We start from the raw sequence: 22,645 nt of genomic DNA, 5'->3' as shown, positions 1-22,645 counted from the left end.
GAAGAATATCCAATTTAGGCAATCCAAAAGCCTTTATTCCCTTCGGAAGAAAAAGGCTGCCACTAATATTCAACCTTACACTCTGCTCTTGTAACAACGTAGCCAGCCAGTACAGTGACTTTTTAGTAGCATCTCCCAGGTACCCACACTGTGTCCTCCTGGAAAAATTCAGGTGTATTTATATACAATTTCACTTTACTCCAGTCTGTCTTCAGACATTCCAATTCCCATTCTAGACCAAAAGTGCAGAGTCATAATCCTAATATTGTATGACTTCACTGGTCAATCACTAAGTCATCAATATATCTCTTAATATAAAAAAAAGCAGGAGGCAATTTTAGTAAATGGTTTTTAAACTTCGTGTTTTTCTAACATTGGACATGTTACAGAAATCTTCTCATTGAACAGGAACGATGACAAAGTTCATTACAATTCGAGCTCATTCTGCATTAAGGTCTACAAATATGGCTGAAACTTTTTATGAAACAATTATCAAAATCACACAGACATTATTGGTTTATTTATTATTGGTTTTCACTTATGGAATACTTTGAAAAATGTTCCCATTATCATTTTCTCAACAGTAGAGAAAATTAAATATGCATTGAGTACTGTCATACATAATAATCATGCCATTTCATATTCATTGGTACCCTCATAAATGAAACATAAGATCTTCTGAAAAGAATTTTCACCTTGAAAGAAATAAGGACCATTTGTTTACCAAATATAAATAAAAGGGAAAGCACAGAAAAGAACAGTATTTCTTACCATTGTAAGGGTGAATGGATGGCTTTCCAGGGCAGACACTCTTGGACAGTGTAAAATAACATACTGAAATAAAATGATAGAAAAGGTACATTCAGAAGACTCAGTGATGGGCTGGCACTCAAAGTGAAAGTCATCCTTACAGACAATGCTACATGAAAGAAGTGATTTTTTAGGGTCACATTAACTCACCTGACCAGGCCTTGCTTCAAAGTCATTTTTTGTCATCCTTACTTCAAGAACATTGGAAGGATGGCTTATCACTGAAGTTATCGTGACGGGTTTATTGCTGCGGATGTAACGGTACAGCCTTTCCACACAGTACAAGCACAGAGGTCCAGAAATCCAAAGCCAGGTCTATGGGAGAACAAAAATATGTTACCTGACCGACGTTTTCATTTAATGTTTTCTAACTTCACAGTTACACAAGTGCTTGAAGGACCATATTTTACATCTAACCTCCACATCTCTCTACAGAGATGCAGAAATCCATGTTCTTAAGGCTTAATCAGGAACAAAATGCTAATGACCTCATTCACTGCCATGTTATTCTGGTTTCATGTAGTTAAGAATGCCAACTGTTTTCAGCAGTGAACAGTATGTACACAGTTTCAAAATCTAACAGAATTTATGTTGATATTAAACTAATGTAAAGTTATAGACAGACAGAAACAGGCACTCTTGAATCACAATTCAGTTGCCCCCATGGAAGATATGCATGCTAGATAGATAATGCCCTAGAAATGGCCATTTCTCTGCACTGATTATATGAGGAGCCCTGGGTGACTACTCCAGATGGAGTCATTTGCAGCTGCTCAGCTCAATATCATCCTAAGAGTCAATTATGAACAGTTTATGGCAGACTTAGCTACTAATTCCACATCTGCTCAGCCATTCAAGCAGTAACACTGAAGTGCCCTCGACCCTCATCCATCTTCCCTTCAAAATATTTGAAGTTACACATCAACACCTCTTGCAACTAGCAGAATATTACTCTTAGAAAAGGCCTTAAAAGTTTTAGTAGCTCACAGACCTGAATGTTTTTGTTTTAGACTCAGTATCACAGAGTAGATAAAAAACTTCCAAATCAAAAAAAGTCCTAAATAGCATTACACAGCTGCTAGAGCACTAAGTGGCCATTTCTTTCCATGACTCTTTTCCCAAAAATGGCTCTAAAGGAGGCATCTTAAGCCCCTAGGGAGACTGGTTGCTGTCCCATGTGTCATATGGAGCCAGATACACACTGGTGCTTGCATACCAATCCAAAAATCTTTGTTGGAGGAATTCCGTAGAATTGACTATTTCTGACTATGATTACATGCTCCACAGAAAAATGGTTTCCCACTGCAGCTAGTAAGGGATGCACATGTTCTACTGGAATCTATGATAATAATAAAGAGAAACTCCTGTGACATCTGTTTACGGGACCATCTTGAATAATGGGCCTTGGACTTCTGAACTCCATATTCCCAAACTTCCCCAGGCTACTTGCCAAGACAACCCAGCTCATCTTTGCTCAAAACAAAAGAGAAAATTTGGATGAAGAAAAAGCTGCTGCCACAAAACAAAGAAACAAAAAGAAAATTAAAAAACAGAAAAAGAAAAGGCTTTTCTATCCCCACTGTCATCATGCCCATTTACCCATGCCACATATAAAGCAAGCCTGTCTACAAACAACAGACTACAAAAGCCAAACTACAACCAACTGCAACCCAGAAATGAGTATTAAGACTAGCATCTGCATGGTAAAAAAAGAGAACAAATGGAGCTTGATTATTTCAATTAACTACTGCCACACAATGCTTGCAAAGGGACCTTATGAAATGTTACATAAATGTTTGCTCTGAAGTGCTATGCTGTAATTTAAAGTCACATTCATAGCAGGACCAATGCATCTCTTATCATATTGTACAAAAAAGAACATTACAGCCAATCTCTTGACATTTTTCCACCCTCCCTATTCTATGCACCACATTGTAATGCAGTTCAGGGTTTAATACGGATTGTTTTCTCCCCACCAAATCTTTGAATGCCTCAAAAGGTTTTAATAATATTTTCCATTATTAAAACATCTGGTCTGGAAAAGCAATAATTAGTGGTTATGGCTGACTGAAAGACTTGGCATGGCTTGTAATACCTGAAATGTCGGATCATACAGACCTCTGGGAAGTGTGGCTGGAACTTGGGTTCCTTGGAACAAATTCTCATAAAGTTATTTTGTACAAAGGGTTCTGGTACTGGTAAGTCCTCTGGGAAAGGCTCAGTAGTATAGTCAGGAAACAGGTCTTCAAAAGCCTTTGGCAGAGTCATGTTCTGTTGGAGTGTTTTGTTAGGATTAAAGCAACCAGGCGGGTGTTCCTTTAAGTTGGTCTGGTACTTCAGCACTCCCCTACAGGAAAATAAAAATAGTAAAGACACTGAAGTAACAGTAAAAACCAAACAACTTATCTTAATTTGGTGAGGGTTTTAGAAAGCAGTCACAAGCCTCATCTTATGTTAGAATTTTTATTCCATTTGCTTTTAGGACTTTCAATGAGACTGAAGCTTTAGAACAATAGAGCCTACTCTGACTAGAGGCAAGGTTTAGCTTTTCCAGCTTACTTGGCACACTCTCCACTGAACAGCCTCAAGCTTAATAATGCTTGAAAGGGGGAAAATATTGTGGGAGCCTTGAAAAAAAAATTAAATAATCACATCTCCAGTTCAATCACACCCAGGCTATTTTCACTCATCCTCCCTACTGTCAGCAAGCCCTGTTTTTAAGGCAAGCTTGTAGCACAACTTGAGACAAGTTCCCAAACCAAACTGCAGGAATGTTCCCACTACTCAGTGTTTATCAGGTTTGCACACAATGGTATAGTTTTTTCCTCTGGATATCATCTTGCCAAACAGACAGAAGTAAAAAAGAAAGTCCTGCATGATAGCCAAGGAATCTTCCTTGCAAATTATTTTTGTGAGGTCCATGCCTTTTTTTTTTAAAGCTAAATTAAATGTATAGTAAAATTAAGTGTGAACTTTGCAGGTGCAGCTAGAAACTCTGAAGAAAGAAATGGACACCTGAGACACTCTGGGATATCTCAGCACATGAATGAATCGTTGTAAACAGGGAAGAACAGGTAACAGTAGTAACAAAATTTCTCAGAAGTACTACTTACCTCCAAATATGGATCTGATGACAGTAAAACCACAAGCAGGAATATTAAAAATAAAACCCAAACAAAATGAAGGGCTGAATGACATCTGTATAGGATGGCACTGGGTGGGAAACATGGCATAACGAGACAACATCTGGTTAGACGCACCCTGAGTGCTAGGCCACGTTCTGAAGGCTCATATCAAGTGTGCAATCAAACATAAGGACATATGGTCTCCCTTTTCTCCCCAGTGTACAGACAGCAGCAGTAGCAACAGGGTTTAATTCACAAGAAGTGGGATAACAAGGACATCTGCAATATTCCCAACTTAAATGTGTTCTGACAGGCTATTGGCAATTTTTCCTACCAAAATGCAGTTCTGACAGGTAGTAACAAGCTTCCCGCATGGTCCAGTGAATAATGTCAGCGCAGAAGCTAAACCTGCTCACTCTAAACTCCACATCTGACCCCCTGAGAATCATTCGGGAAGTGTCCTTGCACCTACACCCATGCTTCTGCCTGAATTTATTGCTCAATCATGCCTATCGCTTGCATCTGGCATCACTGCTGGTCACCACATATTTGCAAAGTGACAGAAACCCCTAGCACTATGCAAGTTCCCTGCTCCATAAATATTATGGTGCCTCATGGATTTAGATGGAAGTCACAGCCCTTGCAATATTTTTCCAGTCAACCTTGTGTGCATGCCTGACAGCTGCTCCCACAGCTTCTCTGTTCTCAGAACATCCCAAAAGAGTATTTCCTTGAGACATTAATGGCTGCAAACGTGAGCATCCCCCTTCGGTGATCTCTAGTTTGTTTAAACTATTACAAACATGTTAACTGAATAGCGAACTGGGATGACAAAGCTGCCTATTAACAGCAGTTGCAACGATTCCCATTTCTGAAGTTGTCAAGGAAAGGCAAGTGTTACACACTCTAGATCAGTTCCCATAAAGGTCAACTTCTGCACAATTCTTAGGAAGCCTAAGATATAGCCTAATATTTATTTAAGGCAACACTTGAATAGATTAAAAAAAAAAATCAGTGTGGATGTCAGTAAGTAGAAGACAGACATCTTCAGCAAACAAAAATGGGCGAGACAAAATGATAAAGTGATCTAAAAGTGTTCTACAGGCTGAGCAGCATGGCATGCAGGATTTGCAAGGGCATTCATCAACCTCTTTCCTATCTTTCTACCTCCAAAACAAAGACAAAATTCACTTCTGGCTAGAGCTGGAAAATACATATCACTGTTTCTTGAGACTTTAAAGATGATAAACTAGACATCAATGATTCTAAGTGATTTTCATTGCGACTTGCACTGCTCCTTATCTTCTCATTCATCTTCCACTGCACAGCTCAAGGTGAGATGCTTAAGGGGTCTGCTAAAGGTCAATGTGTGGCTGGAATTTTAAGAATTTTCACCTTTTGGAAGAAAAATCCTTGGATAACTCTATTGACAGCATAAAGGCCTTATTCTCAGCTCCTATGACCCAGCTAACACATTTAATTCGACAGTAATAGCAAATTTGGATCAGCTGGGGATCTGGCTCCATTGTTTTGTGTGTTTTATAGCTCTTTACATTGGTACTAGAAAAACCAGGCTTCTGTTTTTCTTGAATTATTTTTGTTGTTGCTATTAGTGACTTAAAATATAGAAAAATGAATGCAGATATGCATCAAGTCTTAAGCCACTAAAATATTTGAAAGTCATGTTGCAAGAAGTACAATGTCAACTAAAGCCTTTAAGGATAATGGCTGAAAAATTCTCCTGTCCCTCAAGGGTGGGAAGAACGAACAAACCAGTAACATATGACAGATGAAACATACCACTTTATATATTTCTGACAAGTGTTTGGCTACCTGAAGAAGGGGATACTGTAAGAACATGCCTGTAACAGTTCAAAATAAACCAAGAATCCAGGAATATTGTGCAAATGCTTAAAAGAGACTCCTAAGACAGGCAAAACCTCATTTGAATTGCCTGCACAGTTCAGCCACAGGAGATGCCATGTTCTGTAGAATGACAGGCTATGTGTCTGCAAGTCTCTAAGACATGCCACACCGGAGTAATTTGGGCACCTAAGTGTGGGTACTCTAAGCTTCTTTTATTCTCAGAAGACATCATAGAATCAATTAGGTTGGAAAAGACCTCTAAGTGCATCGAGTCCAATGATTAACCCAGCACTGCTGTGTTCACCACTAAACTATGTCCCTAAGCACCACATTTACACATTTTTTCAATACCTCCAGGGATGGTGACTCCACTATTTCTCTGGGCAGCCTGCTTCAATGCTTGACACTGAAACATTTTCACCCTTTCAGAGAAAAAATTCTTCCTAATATCCAATCTAAATCACCACTTATGCAACTCATGGCCACAAGTGGTCACTTACGGAGCCCAGAAATCAGTCCAGCTCACTTGAATTTAGATCTTTGTAACAGTAAGTTAGCTGAAGCATCCTTCAGGCTCCATTGACTGTATTTATCAGAACTCATTAGATCATAATGGGAGAAAGACACTTAGAAAACATCTAGAGACCTACATTTAGGCATCTTAAACTTGATCTGACTCCCACTCTCCATGACTCATTCCTCTCCCACTTTTAACTGACACTCATTTCTTTTAGATTTGCACTGAATGCTTTTGTAATTCAATACTAAGGAGGTTGTGTACCAGAAAACGCCTGTTCAATGCTTGGTGTGTTACTGCAGCCTTGGTTTGCAAACTTGGTAAATGGAATATGGTTAGGAATACAATGGGCAAAGGATAACACAGTGAAGGAGATTAATTAAACTGGACATGAAAAATACCCCAGAGGCAATCACTGGAACAGACTGCCTAGGGAGGTTAAAGGATCTCAGTCACCAAATGTTTTCAAGAAGTTAGACAAACACCTGTCAAGAATAATTTAGAAAAAGTTCATCCTGTCCCAGGATGGGGAGAATAGGTTAGATCCATCTTCACCAGCTATGAACAAGAGCTATGCAACAGGGGAAAGAAACTAAGCAACCGAAAATCAAACCCTCAGAGAACTGGAATTGTGTCCAGGAGTTTCAATTGTTTTGAACTCATTTTTTCAATTCAGCAGATCTCAAGCTGTGTGTTTTGTTCAATAGTGTATTCCTACTGTGATCTTGATAGGCCTAATTACCTTTCCAAGTTTACTCTAAAAAGAAGTGCTTAGCATCACACACTCAAGGTCCCTGCATTTCAGTAGATATTTGATGAAATAAACCTCATTCAAATACACTTTGCCTTCTCTACACCAATCTCTGCAGCTACACCCACAAAGGCAATTTCAGAGATGTTAATGGAATTATAGAACAATTTGGGTTGGAAGGGACCTTTAAAGGTCATCTAGTCCAACTCCCAACCCACACATATGCTGTAACTTGAGGATGCTGCTTTACCTTGCAACAGAGCTGGACTTTTTTGTGCCTGATGCAGACCTGACCATCAGGTTCATGGCACATGAACACTGGACTGGTTTTTGAAAACTAAAAAGAAAAACTAGCAAATTTTGTATCACAGCAATGCTGAAGAGGTAGTTAGGGAGAAGGCATTCCTACCCTCTCTTTAGGACTCAAAATTGAAAGCAGAGAGAAAAAGGCAAGGGATGAGCAACTTTGCTTCATATTCTCCTCTCAGCAAACAGGTAAGAGAGGGCAGAAAATAGCCAAGAATGTTTTCTTGATTTTTCACTAGACACCGGTGAAATGGACAAGAAATAATCTTGAAAGTGAAGAAGTTTGTGCTAGCTGGCTGTAGCAAACAATTCTCCAAGCTACAGTCTGATCTTTGTTTAAACAAACACTTGTTGAAAAACTGAAGAGAACAGCATCATGTCACAAAGTTGGCTCACTGTGCACAAGCAAGCTTGGGAAAGGCAGCAATTTGGGAAACTGCTTTTCCTGGTTGTGCTTCAGGCAAAGGGATAATGTTTTCCATTTACTTACCCAGAAACATGCAGCATCAGCAGCATATAGAAGACAAAGAAAAGGTTGTGTGTATACCAGAAGATGTCATAGTTTGAAACCCTGAAAAGAATAAACCATGGTTCAATGCTGTTACAATTCAGATGGAATCACTGCTAATTAAAAGCAGACCTGTGCATACAGGACATCATACACCATGTAGTCATGCAGAATAGTCAAAGAACAGTATATTTTCCTATGGCCACACTGTACTTGTACTTCTGAGAAGAACAAGTGACTGGCACAGAAGTAACAAGCTGAGAGATAGAAGGATCTAGAGGTACCGAGCCAGCTAAAGAACTCTTTCGAAATTAGGAGACTTCACTGTTTTTATAGGTCCCAGTTAGTTTCTATGCGATCCTTGTAGCTAGAATAGTTCCTCGGTCTCCAGTCTGAAAACTCAGCCTCTTCATTGTGAGTGTCACCTTGCATTCCCTCTGCACCAATACAGGGCTGCCAGGTTTAACGTGTCACTAACGTTAACGTCATTAACGTCACTAACATGCAAACAGGTAGAACAGACAGCAGCAGAAGGACTAGTGAGAAGGGAAAACACTTGTAAGGGTATGCAGTGGAAGGAGATACAGGAGGAATGGGAACTAGAGCAAGGAGGTAACAAGAGGACAGGTAGAAGAATTTTCATAGCAGGAGGTCACATACAGTACAGCTCTAGGACTACTGGTCTCGGGATAAACAAGAAGAACATTACCACTGTGAGATCAGGAGAGGTGAAGGGAAAAGAGCACTTCTTTTCATCAGTAATTTGTTAGGCAATATGAAAAGAAACAAGACCAAAGAAAATAGCCATCTGGAACTGTTTTCTGCTAAGCCTGCTTGTTTTCTTCCTGAGTAAAATAGTCACTAAAAAAACCACCAACAACCAAATGGTTAAAAAATACACTACTTCACAGCACACAAACACACCTCATACTACACAGCACAGTAGGAGAGTCCCTTCCAAAACCAAAACACCTACCCCCATTCATAATCCAAACTAATTATTAAATGAAAAACAACCTTAACTATGACAACATGGTTTAAGAAGCTACTTGTCTGACACAGGTTTGGGGTTTTTTTCAGATTTTTTTTTCCCTTCTGTGGTTTTCTACTACTCTTGCTCCAGTACAACTGAAACATATGCTGCATGTTTCTGTCAATACAGGACTTGGTCATTTTCTTTCTCAAGAGAGAAAAAATAATTTTTATAATCTGAGGGCTGCCAAAATAAAATCCAAGCAAGGGAAAGAACAAGAAAGGAAGCAAGGAATGAACAAAGGAAGCAAAGGAAGGAACCTAGCAACAGCAATGGGATCTGAACAACCCCCCTTCTACCCTGCCATCCTTCCTCCTAGTCAGCACCATACTAAGACTTTTTCCTCCTTGGGGCAGCGCATACCATTTCTAACTCTCCACACCCTGGTACACATTTCCATGCCTACCAGCTATCTGTAAGGAGTTGTGGGAGGGAACATCAGTAAGCAGAAAATAAAGGATGACTGTGTAGGGAGCGGAAGCACAACTGGAAAGCACAGAGTAAAATTTACCCTCCGTCCCAAAACAGAACCTAGAATCCTAAAACAGCTTGGGCCAGAACAGGCCTTAAAGACCATCTAGTTCCACTCTCCCTGACATGGGCAAGGACAAGGACAGGTCTTGGAGCTCTGGTTTAATTTGGTAACTTGCTGTAATACCAAAAAGCTTCACACTGAATTCATTTTTATTGGACCCTGAACACTTTTTTCAGAATGCACCAATTTTTCAAAATTTCAGTGATGGAAAGTCAATTCTTTGACTGCTTCTGACATGCTGTTTTCAACACCTAATTATTGCTACTGATTAAAATTACCATACACTTCTTGTCTGAATATGTCTAAATGTGAGTTTCCAGCCAGTTGTTTCCTGTCCTGCAAATTCTGGCTCCTCACATGTATCAAATTCCCCTAAATGTGATCAAGTCCTCTGAACTTCAGCTCTTTAAATTAAAGGGATGAAAAACCTTGGACCTCTTGGCATGAAGCATATTTTCCAATATTTCAATAATTATGCATTTCTTACTTGTATCCTTAAACTGCATATCCTACAGATACATACAGTATTCTAATTCCTGCAAATTCTGGCTCCTCACATGTATCAAATTCCCCTAAATGTGATCAAGTCCTCTGAACTTCAGCTCTTTAAATTAAAGGGATGAAAAACCTTGGACCTCTTGGCATGAAGCATATTTTCCAATATTTCAATAATTATGCATTTCTTACTTGTATCCTTAAACTGCATATCCTACAGATACATACAGTATTCTAATATACTCAATATTCTTCCTACTGCTACAAATGTATTTTTATAGTTCTTCAGAACATTACTTTTTTTAACCTTCTTCTTAGGGCTTAAAATAGATATTATTCACAGAATTAATGCACTTCTTAGGAATGCTAAAGTCCTGAAATATTGAGGTAAGTTGAATATTTAAATTTAATTTTGGCTAATCTACTTTAGAATTTTGCAGGTGAAAACCTGCAAGAGTTGACTTACTGAGAAATGTGAGGGGAGTTTGTCATTCTTTAAAGGGACACAGTAGGCAGTTTTTGAAAAATATTTTTAACCCTGTTACAGATGGTTTTGAAAAGGAAGATATTTGTGGTAGTTTAGAAGATGAAATTGACAACTAGAATATTTGGTTACAAAAAGAGATGGCATTGGAGCATCTAATATTTTAATGTTCCTTTAAATCATGAATAATATTACTTCGAAAGTTAGCCAATATGTCAACATTATTGACAGGATTTGTTGGGGTTTTTTATGGTAACTTCATAACTCTTCCAAACAAATAACTACCGAACAAAAAACGTTAGTCTAATTCTCAGGCACGACATGGCAAGAATTTAGAAAATTTTTCAAACCACACTTACTTTCCCCTTTTAAAACATAGCAACTAATTCAATCCTTCTAATAGTTATTCACACAGTTAACTGAACAAGTAAAGGCAGGAAATTGGCAGGATAATAATGCACAGAAAAACTTCAGGAAGAATTTACAAAGGAAGAAATTATTAAGCAGTCAGTGTAAAAGAGAAAACTAGGGCTGAAATCCGAGCATACAATAGTCTCTGAAATACTTTTTTTAAAGCCCAGTTTCTGATAGGCAGAGAACATTTACAACTCATTTTCCTAAGACTACATCATACACTCAGCCATCATTTTTTTGGGAAAGAGACTGGGACAGAGACGCATGCAGATGCTTGTTTCCTTACAAAAACACACTATAAAGACAAGCTTGAGCTATATGCCTGAGGGAGAAGCCAGGATAAAATTTCTAAATAAGAATTATTGCTAGAGTAACAGGAGACGCAGATGATCTCTTAGGGGCTTTGACTCTGCTGGCTAGATGGCAGAAAGCCGGGAAAGCATTTGCACTTAGAGTAACTGAAGAAGGAAATAAAAACCTTCAAAAGATGCTGCATGAACCCTGAATTATTATTTCCAAGAATATGCTTACAACTACATATATTTGTCTAAGTTTCTCAATCATTAACACATGATGTTCTCTTTTTTGTCTAATTATGGCCTTGAAGAAAACAGGACTTTGTTCTGGCTCACTGCTGCAGAGTGAAGTAATTGTTTTATTTTTCCATCTTCCCAAAACTACCTTTATTTTGCAAAAAAAGCCATTTGAGTGGACTATGTAATGTGCAGCCATGCTGACACCTCGTGCAGCATCCTAATCCTGCACTTCTGCAGCTTGCAGTGTCTCACATAGGTCCCGACCAAGGACGAGGACGTAGCTTTGTCTACTGAAAATGCCCAAGTATTTGCTGAACTACTTTCCCAAATCACAGGATAACACTGCCTGATAACATTTCCACTCAGGTAAGACAGAATAGTTCAACAAAGTTCAAAACAACATATCTAGCCCACATCAGTGGAGCACCATTAATGTTTGAAGATACATAATTAATATATCCTTGCATGTTTTCTGAATTGAGATGTTGCATTTACATAATCAGTCTTGGAATTTCATAGAGACTGCTATAAAAATGAAGGGCTTGTTTTTCTATGTTCAATTGCAGAATCCAAGCCTTAAGAGACTACAGCATTGGGCTAGGCCCTCCAAGCTACCAGTCACTCACAGGTACTATGTTCAATAATGTTGGTGCAGAATGTGAACTCATTGCAGGACCAAATCTTTAGAAATCCAAGCTGCTGCTCTAATACAATGCTGCACTGCTGTTTGGAATTAGAATTCAGATTAAGAATATATTTGACAACCAGAAGCAGAGCTTTAAAAAAAGCAACATTCTACTTAAGTAGCACAATTTTGTTTTGGTTTGTTGCACTGCTGGGGTTTTTTTTGTCACTAGTTTTTTTAATAGTTTGTTGTTCCAATTAATTGGTGAAAATAATTAAGATAAAGATATCATCTTATTTTACTTCCAGTGGCCTTAATTTATGCCTTGGACAGAATTTTCCATATGCTTAATTTACTGCCTCCCTGTACAAACAGGAGAAAAAAGAACTGTATTAATTTTTGATAGTCTAAATTTTTAACTGAGCACATTCAAACAGTATTTTTCTCAGAAGGCAATTTAATCAGGTTTTGTAATTGTTTTAAGACAAAATTCACTGCGTTAATTTTACTGCAAGCTAGGAAAAAAGTAGGGCAAGAAAACTGGTATTTTTACCACTCTAATCACTATGAAAATATGATTACTCAAATGGCATTTTTCAGCATAATGATCAGATTACACATCTTACCTGATGGCATACGTGGAAGCTGTACACATTAGGAATAATACCAACACCATAATGACTCCAGTCAGACCTGGAACTAGAAAGGACATAAGAGAACTTACATTCGACCTGTGAAGAGGTATACTTGTCTACTATGATCTTTAAAGAAAGTTAAATTAGACATACAAATCATGATTCAATCAAACTCTTGCATGTACTCATGTCTTGCATACAATTTGTGTATCATACTAGATAGGAAAGTAGTTGTGTGATTTTCCAGCCTCCCGGAGAAAACTACCCTTTTCTTTGCATTTCACCATGCATCACTAATTTCCTATTAATCTTTGCTCCTGTATTCTTTTGTTTGTGACATCTGTCTCCAAGCAGGTAACTAAGAACAAACCCTGTTATTTGTAAGACTGGCTGTACAAGTTTCTGTATCTTTTATTCCAAACCCTAAACTTTGTTGATCATTGCAATTAAAAACCTGGTCAGGGACAGAATTTCAAGCAAATCAAATTCTACGCAAGATGTCACTACAATTGTTTGCCAACCCATTTCATTCTGGAATGAGGAAGAGCCTGAAATTGCTCTCCATGGCATTGTATCATACTTGAAATTGTTGCCCATAGAGCAAGGTCTGTGAGAGTGATCTGCAGCCAGCATTTAAGAAGGAAAGGTTAAAAATATTAACAATTGGACTAATTTTCTCAAATGCAGACTTGTATCAGAACTAGTTTATCCTCAGCTTTTCCTCAAGTTGAAGGAGAGAAACAAGTATCTCTACAGGATGACACATCTCATCCTGAGGTAGAATCCTGTCCATAAAGTACAGTAAATCCCCGGTGTAAAGACAGATTGGAAAAATACTAACCAAAGTCACCACTTTTTCTGAGTACCTTATCTTCAAAATTGTCATCCCAGAAATTAAGAATATGAATTAAGATCCTAACATCTATGAAGCATGACATCAATTCCTTTTACTCCTCAAAGACTGGTAGTTTTTAAGCAGAGTTTCTGACCACCCTAAAAGCCATCTGTTTGGGTTTAAACAACGTCAGTTAGGCCAATCACCAAGTACAAAACTAAATAAATGCTGGTTTAGTGTCAAAATATAAATGTCTCAACCAGGTTTTAGGGATGTAAAATGCAAAACCACATTGTAATGGTCCACAATCTTTTACAGGATCCTAATGATGAGCAAGCTAATTTTTTTAATAACTGATTGATATTTCAGACTCTAGCAATAAAGATACAATCTCAAATCTTATGATTTTATAAACTTCTCAATATCCACTCATTGAAAAGTCTGATACCCAAAATTTGGCAGATCCCAAATCACTCCACAGTTTTACAAGGTTTAGGAAAAATCCCAGCCCTACAATCAATGGAAGTTTTGTCATGGACTGCTTAAGAAACTTAATTTCAACCCTTCATGGAAAGACTACAATTAAAAGCAGTTCCAATTAAATAAAAATGCATTCTGTCCATTGCCTCTTTCTTCATTTCTTCTGTCTCAATCTATTTTGAGGTGTACTGTGCAATCAGCCTCCTCTGACACAAATACTTCCAATGCAATTGCAGTATAGCACTTGATCCAGCTTCCTACACTGTCACGCTAGCCACAGGTCACCTCTTACATCCAATTTTTCAATTCTCTTCTCCAAATTGCAAATATGAAATCGATCATAATCTTGCCCCAATTTATCAGTGCAGTTTCCTCTATGACCTGTCCCTGTCTCCTTTTTCCTTCACTAACTTGATTCTTGAAGACACATTCCTCCCAGAATTCACACCCTTACACAAGGAGATTCCTCCTGGACTGCTCTGAAAAGTCATCACGCTACAAATCCTTCCGAATCCTTATTCTTTCTGTTTGCTGTGTCAAAAACCAAGCCCAAAACAGTCAGCCAATAAATCTAGTTCTGGACTGTCTGGGAAGAGACCAGTGGTTTTTTGCATAATTGCACAGCTCCCAGTGCAGCAAAATCTTGGTCCCTGTCCGGGCACTCCTTCAGCACAAATAATAAAGGTTAACTACCAGTCATTTAGGATTGGGAGTAAGCTGAGTAACTTTAAATTCAGTATGACAGAATCACTGCTTCTTGCAACAGCGTGTTCAAACTTTTGAAAATGCAGTGTTTTCCCAGCTAATAGAGAGCAATAGGAGTTCCACCTCTCAACTAGAGAGGTATTGAGGTGTCCCCAAAAGCCAGGACAGAATTTTATTTGGCCTCTCACGGCTTCTCCATCTCAAGTCCTTCCCCTCCATACAAAATAATAAATATAATGCTCAGTTGCCTGGTTTGATTCTCCGCCACATCTCCAACTCCCTCCTCCATCAGTTACCCTCTTTCAAGGCACCACCACCAGTTCACTAACTACATCGGTTACCCAACCTTTTTCCACTTAGCAGTTAACTCAATTTCTAGCATTTCACTTTCTCACTTCCTCTAAATTCCCTAAAGTTTTTGGAAAGCATTATCCCACAGGCTGCTAATTCTAGTACATATATTGGGATTGACAGATCTGGAACTCCATCCATTGCTGTCTATTCATAGATTCCTTTGGACTGTGCCCTGAATGATTTCTGTGTTTGATCTAAATAAGGGTGAAAGTGAGGTGGCATCAGGAAAGACCTTTACCTCCTTGTGAAGCACTACAGCTCAGGCTGGCACCTGCCCCTCCATATCCAAACGCTGCTCCTTTCTAAACTCCTGCACCAACATCTATTCTTTATAGCCTGACTCCCATGTAACAGTCTAGATTGCTCTGAAGCCAAACCAACCCTCAAATAAACCAGCTGAAGCAAGAAGACCACTTTTCTATTATGTTTCTTTTTCTAGAAATTGGATCATTTAGGAATTTGGATTTAATATTATGCAGAATCTGTTTGAAACTAATGATTTTCCGCTGACTCATCCGTACAACAACAGCTTTGAAGATGCTGCTCATCCTACTACTGGGCTTATGTAACTCCTCCCTCCTGACTACTGGATATGCAAATTCAGGTTATACTTACACAAATAACACAACTCAAGCTAGCTGAGATACAAATGGAACATGTGAACACAGGATTAAAAAGTTTCAGGTGGAGAGTGATGCAGAGAAGCAGCAAACGTTCTCATTCAGTTTTGCAACAGACTTACCAGTTGCAAAGAGTAGCTTCCTTGGGTCCTAAAAAAACAAACAAACAAAAAAAAAAAATCAACATAGGGGATTTTATATCTACACAAATAATGTGAAAATAGTAAGTAGCTCAAGGCTCACACATTTTAAGACATAAGCAATCCCAAAATCTGGACGTAGGAATGGTTTTGGTATTTGCGAACAGTTTACACTGACTGCGATTCAACATGAACTAAACCTTTAGCCTTTGCATTCCCCCAGTGAAGACAATTATCATCTGTTATGAAAAACTGGGATTCAAATAATTTTACAGATAATTATTTTTTGAAAGCTTAACTTTACTCAATTACCTCATCCCTTTGGGAGGACAGAGGGGAGAAGTTGGGAGAGATTTTGAATTTAAATGTAAGACAAGCAGCAGGAGTTTTACTGCCAGCTACATCACCAAGAGATTTGTGGTAGACTCTAGTGAAGCAAGACTGAACACAAGGGAGCTGACATTACAAGTCCAGATGTTCCTGTGTCCTTCACCACATGTGAAAGGAAGAGGGGATATGTCAGCCTCACAGGAAACTGCCTCGCTCCCCCCCGAGTCCTATACCTCAAGAGGTTTGGTCTTTGCTGAGGACAAAACTTTTGGGTTGTATTTTTCATTTAAACTTGCAAAAAAATGCAAGGTGAATAGTTTTCATGCAGGTCAGGAAAAACAAAGCATCCTTCTCTCCAGCCTTGTCTGGATTCAGATGTGCAAACCCATGTACAAAAGATGACAGTAACATCCAGATTGCCTACCACAGTTAAACAGGTTTAAGTGAAATTCAAGTACATAGGTTCAAGAGCTACTAAAGAGCCTAAAATCCAAGAGGTTTTGATCCTAGAGCTCCTTATAAACTTGCTATTATCTCCATTTTCTATTGCAAAATTCCTATGGCTGTTTAGTAGAGGCCATGCACACTCTGGCAAGTCCTTGCCTGAGGCAAGCTCCTGCTAATGTTCCTGATGAGGTCAAGTCTATTAGACCACTCCTAACAGAAGCAGACGCTGAGTTCAACCCGGAACCTCAGCACAATAGTTGGTGTTGGCATGTCTGCCACAGAATAGCTTGTTGATTAGATCATTCACCCAGGGAGTGGAAGACCTTGGTTGTTGGTCCTTATGAGCCTGGGCTGAGTCAAGCTCTCTTTTTCCAGGAAAGGATGCAGCTGGGATAGGGTCATTCTAAATATTTCCTCACGAAGCTGGTAGAAAAGAAATGCAGACTTGAGACCAGAATGAATATAAACAAGAGGGAACTTGATTGCAGCCCAAAGAAGAAAGAGTCCTGGGCTCCGGTCTTGCTGCTAAAATCTGCAAATGACTCTCCAGCGCCAAATACACAAGCAAACACCTGGAGAACGGATTAGGGATGTGGTATGTCTGCATGAGATCTGCACCACCGTCAGACAAGGCACACAAACCAAGTATTTCACAAGTAGAAATCAGCTTCCAGCCCTGTTCATGCAGAGAACTAATTCCATTCTTAGCATATATACTCATATATACACCCACTACAGCTTAAAAGTGCAAAATCAGTTTCAAATCTTACTGCTCTTGAATTCTCAGCATATGTCACATAACACTATACTCTAAATAGTGGAAATACAAAATGTATTTTCTCAGAAAGCAGCAGCAATGTCTCAATCAGGCCCACCCAAGGAACAGAGAGAAGCAGAAGGGAAGAACAAGTTGCAAAGTGATTACATTCTCCATCTTACAGGACTGAACCCTGCTGGCTTATACAAAAAAATGCTTAATACATGTTTTGTCCAGAGAAAGAAGTAAAAATCCACAGCAATTCACATGACCATGAGTTTTCAGTGCACAAAACAGCAGCACTGTCTAGATAACAGGATGGCTCATACAATGGAATTTAATATGCAGGTAATTGTATATTCAAATTCTATGCTTAAAAGCAAAATATGAAAGGACAGCTAGCTCACCTCACCACGATAGTTTGCTGCATTTAGGGCCAGAAATTCTTCGCTGTAGTTCTCTGAGAAGCTAAGAGCATTCACCAGATGAGCAGAAACATGTAAGACTACAAAAAAAAAAACAAACAAAAACACAAAACTGAGTAAAGCTGAAGTCTGTAAACAAGAGGTGGATGTTCCCCTGAAGTAAAGAAAAGTGGTCACCCAGATGCCAAGCTATAATCACTTCACCTGCATGAGATACATCAGGGATTAAGGAATTCTTTTCCTTAAGTAAATCAGCTTATAAATATTCATGACAGAAAGCTGTATGTATTTTTTAACACTATAGCAATGATTTCCGTGCTGCAATGCTTTGCTGAGAGACAACATTCAAAGGTGTCCAGACAAGAATTAGTTCTTCTTCACCAAATTGGGTATTTGTCTCCACTGCACCCTCCTCTGCAGAAAACCCTGCAGCACCCTGCTTCTTCACCCGAATTCCTTAGGTACAATGAGGGTTACTTATAATGGCAGATTTTCATCTGATCTCATATACCTGTCCTTTTAGAACTGGAATTTTAAAGAAAGGCTCATCATTAGAATGCACGCCCATCTGTTTAAAGCGAAAATGAACCAAAACCCACACATATCCGAGAAAGCATTTACAATCTGAGACAGGCAAGAACAGAGCAAGACTACCCCCAAATGTACTGCAGAAGAAAAACCGCCAAGTACTGCTTCAATGTGCTTCCCAAACATGATGCTGCTCAGCACAGTAAGAGCTCACCTGAAAAGATGCATATTGTAACACCACACATCACATGGAAAGTTTTACTTTTATCTAGCAGCCTTCTGGTTTTCCTGCTGGCAACCTAGTAAGAAAAGAATTCAAGCAATCTCTTCTTAAAGCATAGGAAAAAAAAGTACCAACAGCAACTGAGGCAACATAATAGCAACTTCTGCTTTTACTAGGTTTAACAGCCTTGCAAGCATAGTACCTAAATTTAAAAACTACTGGATTATGACAAGGAGATAATTTGGAGAATTTGATGAAGAAATTACAGTTGGATCTGTATTACATAGATGTCAAGAGCACTTAATGTACCTTTTGGCCTTAAAATTTAGGAATTTCAGCGCTATTTGTGTAGGCATAACTGACTCTTTATTAAGCAAGTTCTAAAAGCAAGGTATATTTGCATACACATGTGCACATAGGCATCAAACCTTATAGGTACTGTAACATGATGAATAGAACTCACAAGTTCAATTTGCAACATTCTAGCAAACACAAATGTTCCTCAAAAGCATTACTCATATTTTCTGCAACAGCAACTGGTGAATTTCAAAGAAGCTAAACTATTGTTTACTAAATACCGGTAGAGAAAACAAATCCTCTCAGATTTGTCAAACATTTTTTTCCTCCCATTACAACAAATATACCAGGTTGGGTATTTTTATTTAAAATTCTATCATCTCCACTAGGACAAGGTTGGTTTTGCTCTGTTGAATTCTCCCAGGAAGCAGTAGAGAAGACACGGATGTCTTCAATATAATAGTTGGGAAACATGGAGCAGAATCTGGTTACAGTTTCACAGCAATTCCACATCTTTCAAAACTGCATTGCAGAAACCGTCCCCGTAACAAGGTCAAATCAAAACAGGCAGTATCAGTCAGGGCATTGTCTCTAAAGGAGTCATGAATTTAGGCTGAATGTCTGATACTTGCACCACACAAACACATGCTGTATAATACCCAGGCATGTAGAAGATTTTTTTCTATTATTTTTAGACTAAACAGACATCAGAACCCTCTTCTCAACTGCTGCATTCTGAGCACAGTACTTACTTTCTGAGATCCTCGTACGAAGGCCAAGAGAACACGGCACACTGGTAGAAGCACCAGGCAGCAGTTGAGATTGAGGACAGATGCTGAAGCTCTGCTAACACACAATCCTAGCTGAACAAATATTGCAAGAGTTAGATTACAGGGAGAAAAGAATGGTACATGTGTCACTACTCAACCTCCTTTTCTTTGCTGTGCAACAAAATGGTTCCCATGCTCTCTGACTCAAAATAGTGGAGTTTCATGATGTTTTATGGTACTGAAAAAAACACTGGACACAGCATGCTATCCTGTTCTCAGAGGGAAGAAACAGCTCTCACCTTTGCATCAAGAAGTTACTAAAATTAATATTGTCAACAATAATATCACAAAATTACAACTTTGTACTGAAAGAGCAAATAACCTCATCAGAGCTCAAAGTCACATGGAACAAAACGTGTGAGACAACAATAAGCGCCCACTGAGAAACCACCTGAAAGCTCTGACAGGCATAATTAAATAAAAAAAAGCAATTAACATTATGTAGACACTGGGCAGCCACTTAAGTGTAATGATTTTCTGGTAAACAAGTCACAAAAAGAGTAAAAAAATTATTAATTTCGTCAAACTGAGATGATTATATTGTTTCTAGGACTGTTAGGGAATTGTCACAGAACCTTCCTCATCCATTCACATTATGCAATGCCATATTTGGACCTCAAGCAAGTAGGTTTTCTTAACTACTCAATTATTTTTTTTCAGTTTAACTACTCAATAGCTGGGAACCGTAATGAAATCTAATTTCACTAATGCTTTCACTGATATATTTGGAACTTACATAATTAGAACAAAAACACTTGTCAAATAAACGAACAAAGCACACATTCATGTCATAACCCTGTATTTTTAATCTTATTATCTCATTCATTTATGATTTTAAAAAAAGTTAGCAAAATGCCATCACTCTCCTAGTTATTAGGTTGAATTACCATTTTACTAGCTTATATAAAAGATGCTTTTAGACTGTCAACAGAATTCTGGATGGATATTTCTTACAATGTTCTTGAAAACCCAAGTTTTTAAACTCCTGAAGAAATTAATTTAAAAGCATTATAGTATTCAAGATAATTCAGATACTGCAGAAGTATGCGAATGAGTTGAGCAGGTACAAATTGGCTAATAAAATTACTAAAGATTTATTACTTTTTTGACAAAGTTTCATTTTGAAAAAGAGCATTTGCTATTTTCTCAGTCAAAAAAAAAATCTATCTGTGAAACATTTATTATATTCATATCTTTGTTACCAAGAAGAAATGAAACTGGAAACAAATGAGGGGGTTTATTATTTGGAATTTTTTTTACACAAAGTATTAGAAAAGCCTTGTAATTAAAAAATTTGCAATAGCTATCTGTTGGTTTTTTACAGACTTAGGTGCATGGCACAGAAATGGATTAATATGTAAGCTAGCAAAAATAAAATAACCGCATTTCAGAACATCTTGCAAGATCACAAGCATGACAGCATGACAAGAATTTCTCAGTACCGTAAAACATCAAAACTGCCTACTCTGTGTTTGCAAAATCCATGTACCCCATCTTCTCTGCAGCACCAGTAGGCAAACAGGAGGTAAAGGTCTTCAATCTACCTGAAACATCAAGCTCTTCATCTCAATCCTGTTTCTCTTCCAGCTACTTTATTTAGTTAGACCTGAGTGCTAGAGACCTCCTCAGCAGACACTACCTGCTTTCCCAGAACAAAGCAGTCATAAGGGCACCCTCTCTCCAAAGTTGCCTGTGAGAAGTACGAGCCATTACCCGACAAAATGTGCTCTGCCTTATTCTCTGCCACATGAATGTGTGATCCACAGCAAAAAGTCCCAGGAGAAGATCACCTCTAACCTACTAAATATAGAAAATAAGACCTAAACGAACCATGTCAGTTCTTTCCCAGTCTCCAGACACCTTCCACTATTTCTTCCAATGACCTGCTAGCCATTTTTTTTTACCCTAACATAAAACCTCCCTTGCTTCTATTTCATCTGTTAATTCACACTCTGTTCACATGCACAGTGAGAAATTATTCTTACAACTTTTCCCTCACAAGCCATGTTCTTCAGTGTTTTGATCATCCTCTCCTCCCTCCTCTGGATTTTCCCAGTTGGTCCACAGCCCAAGTATACCAACTACAACTGAGCACCAGCCACAATGGCCACATCCTCAGCAACTGAGCTGAGATTTTACCAAACACTGATGTCACTTCCCATTTCTAACTATGCTAAAAAAAATATTTGCAAATGACTACAAAAAATATTTCTCTATCCTTGCTCATAGTAGTTAAAGTGACTTCAGAACATCGTAAATATTTTTGGACTATGAGACAAAATGGTAGTCCCCCTGAAATTATTGGACTTAATGGCAAGCAAAATGTCTCTATAATGTCCCATTTGGATATATGAGACTGTCTCTATTTTTATTAAATCCTCTAAAGGGAAGCTAAAAATGAGCTATACACCTCAAGAAAGCAGTAACTTCAGAAATATGGTCATTAAAAACATATAAGCATTTTTATTAGAGCTTGCTGATCTGCCTCAGTATTACAGTGATTAAATGAGCATGATTTTAAAAACCCAAGAATTATTTAGAACTAATATTATGCAAACCCCAGAAGTAAGATGAATCATTTTGGTAGCTCTTGACTAGCACCCAAGAGCTGTGAAAAGCTGCAATACAATTAATAAGTAAAGCAGTTTGAAAATTTTAATAATTTCTATTATATGACCTATATGATACCTCATCGGTTTCTCAAGAATTTATGTTGTTTTCGGGTTTAAACACAAACTAGGCATGACATCAGTTATCAAAGACTTCCTTTATCAGGCACAACAATTCTTATTACAAAACTTGAACAAAACAATCTACCTTGGAACAGAGTAGAAAATAGTTCATTCTGCTCTGCATAGTTTTAAATGAAATAATTTCTTTTAAGAAGTAAGTAAAATGCCAAACAGTATAACCGGTACAGCAACAATGTGTACCCTAATAACTTTCGTTTTTCCCCACTATGTATCAAATTGCAAATATTCATTCATAATGCAATTACTATGGAAGAATGCCCTTACATCAATCCCAATTCAAT

The 22,645-nt window shown here is 38.2% G+C and overlaps 1 protein-coding gene across 1 annotated transcript in view; it reads right to left on the bottom strand.

The window, feature by feature from the left end:
• Positions 1 to 771: 771 nt before the first annotated feature.
• Positions 772 to 22,645, bottom strand: part of LOC103800322 (NADPH oxidase 4-like) — a gene marked incomplete at both ends in the record, with an annotated part of 30,063 nt that continues 8,189 nt past the window's right edge. Inside the window, 9 exons of the mRNA XM_009072698.1 lie at positions 772 to 834; positions 961 to 1,125; positions 2,929 to 3,157; positions 7,866 to 7,946; positions 12,632 to 12,704; positions 15,757 to 15,784; positions 17,716 to 17,813; positions 18,476 to 18,560; positions 19,534 to 19,644. Coding sequence (XP_009070946.1) covers positions 772 to 834; positions 961 to 1,125; positions 2,929 to 3,157; positions 7,866 to 7,946; positions 12,632 to 12,704; positions 15,757 to 15,784; positions 17,716 to 17,813; positions 18,476 to 18,560; positions 19,534 to 19,644 — 933 coding nt within the window. The remainder of the gene's footprint in view (positions 835 to 960; positions 1,126 to 2,928; positions 3,158 to 7,865; positions 7,947 to 12,631; positions 12,705 to 15,756; positions 15,785 to 17,715; positions 17,814 to 18,475; positions 18,561 to 19,533; positions 19,645 to 22,645) is intronic.

The sequence above is a fragment of the Acanthisitta chloris genome, unplaced genomic scaffold (assembly GCF_000695815.1).
Source record: "Acanthisitta chloris isolate BGI_N310 unplaced genomic scaffold, ASM69581v1 scaffold20214, whole genome shotgun sequence".
NCBI lineage: Eukaryota > Metazoa > Chordata > Aves > Passeriformes > Acanthisittidae > Acanthisitta > Acanthisitta chloris.
The sequence above is the reverse complement of the archived record's forward strand: the minus strand, read 5'-3'. Positions and strand labels throughout refer to the sequence as shown.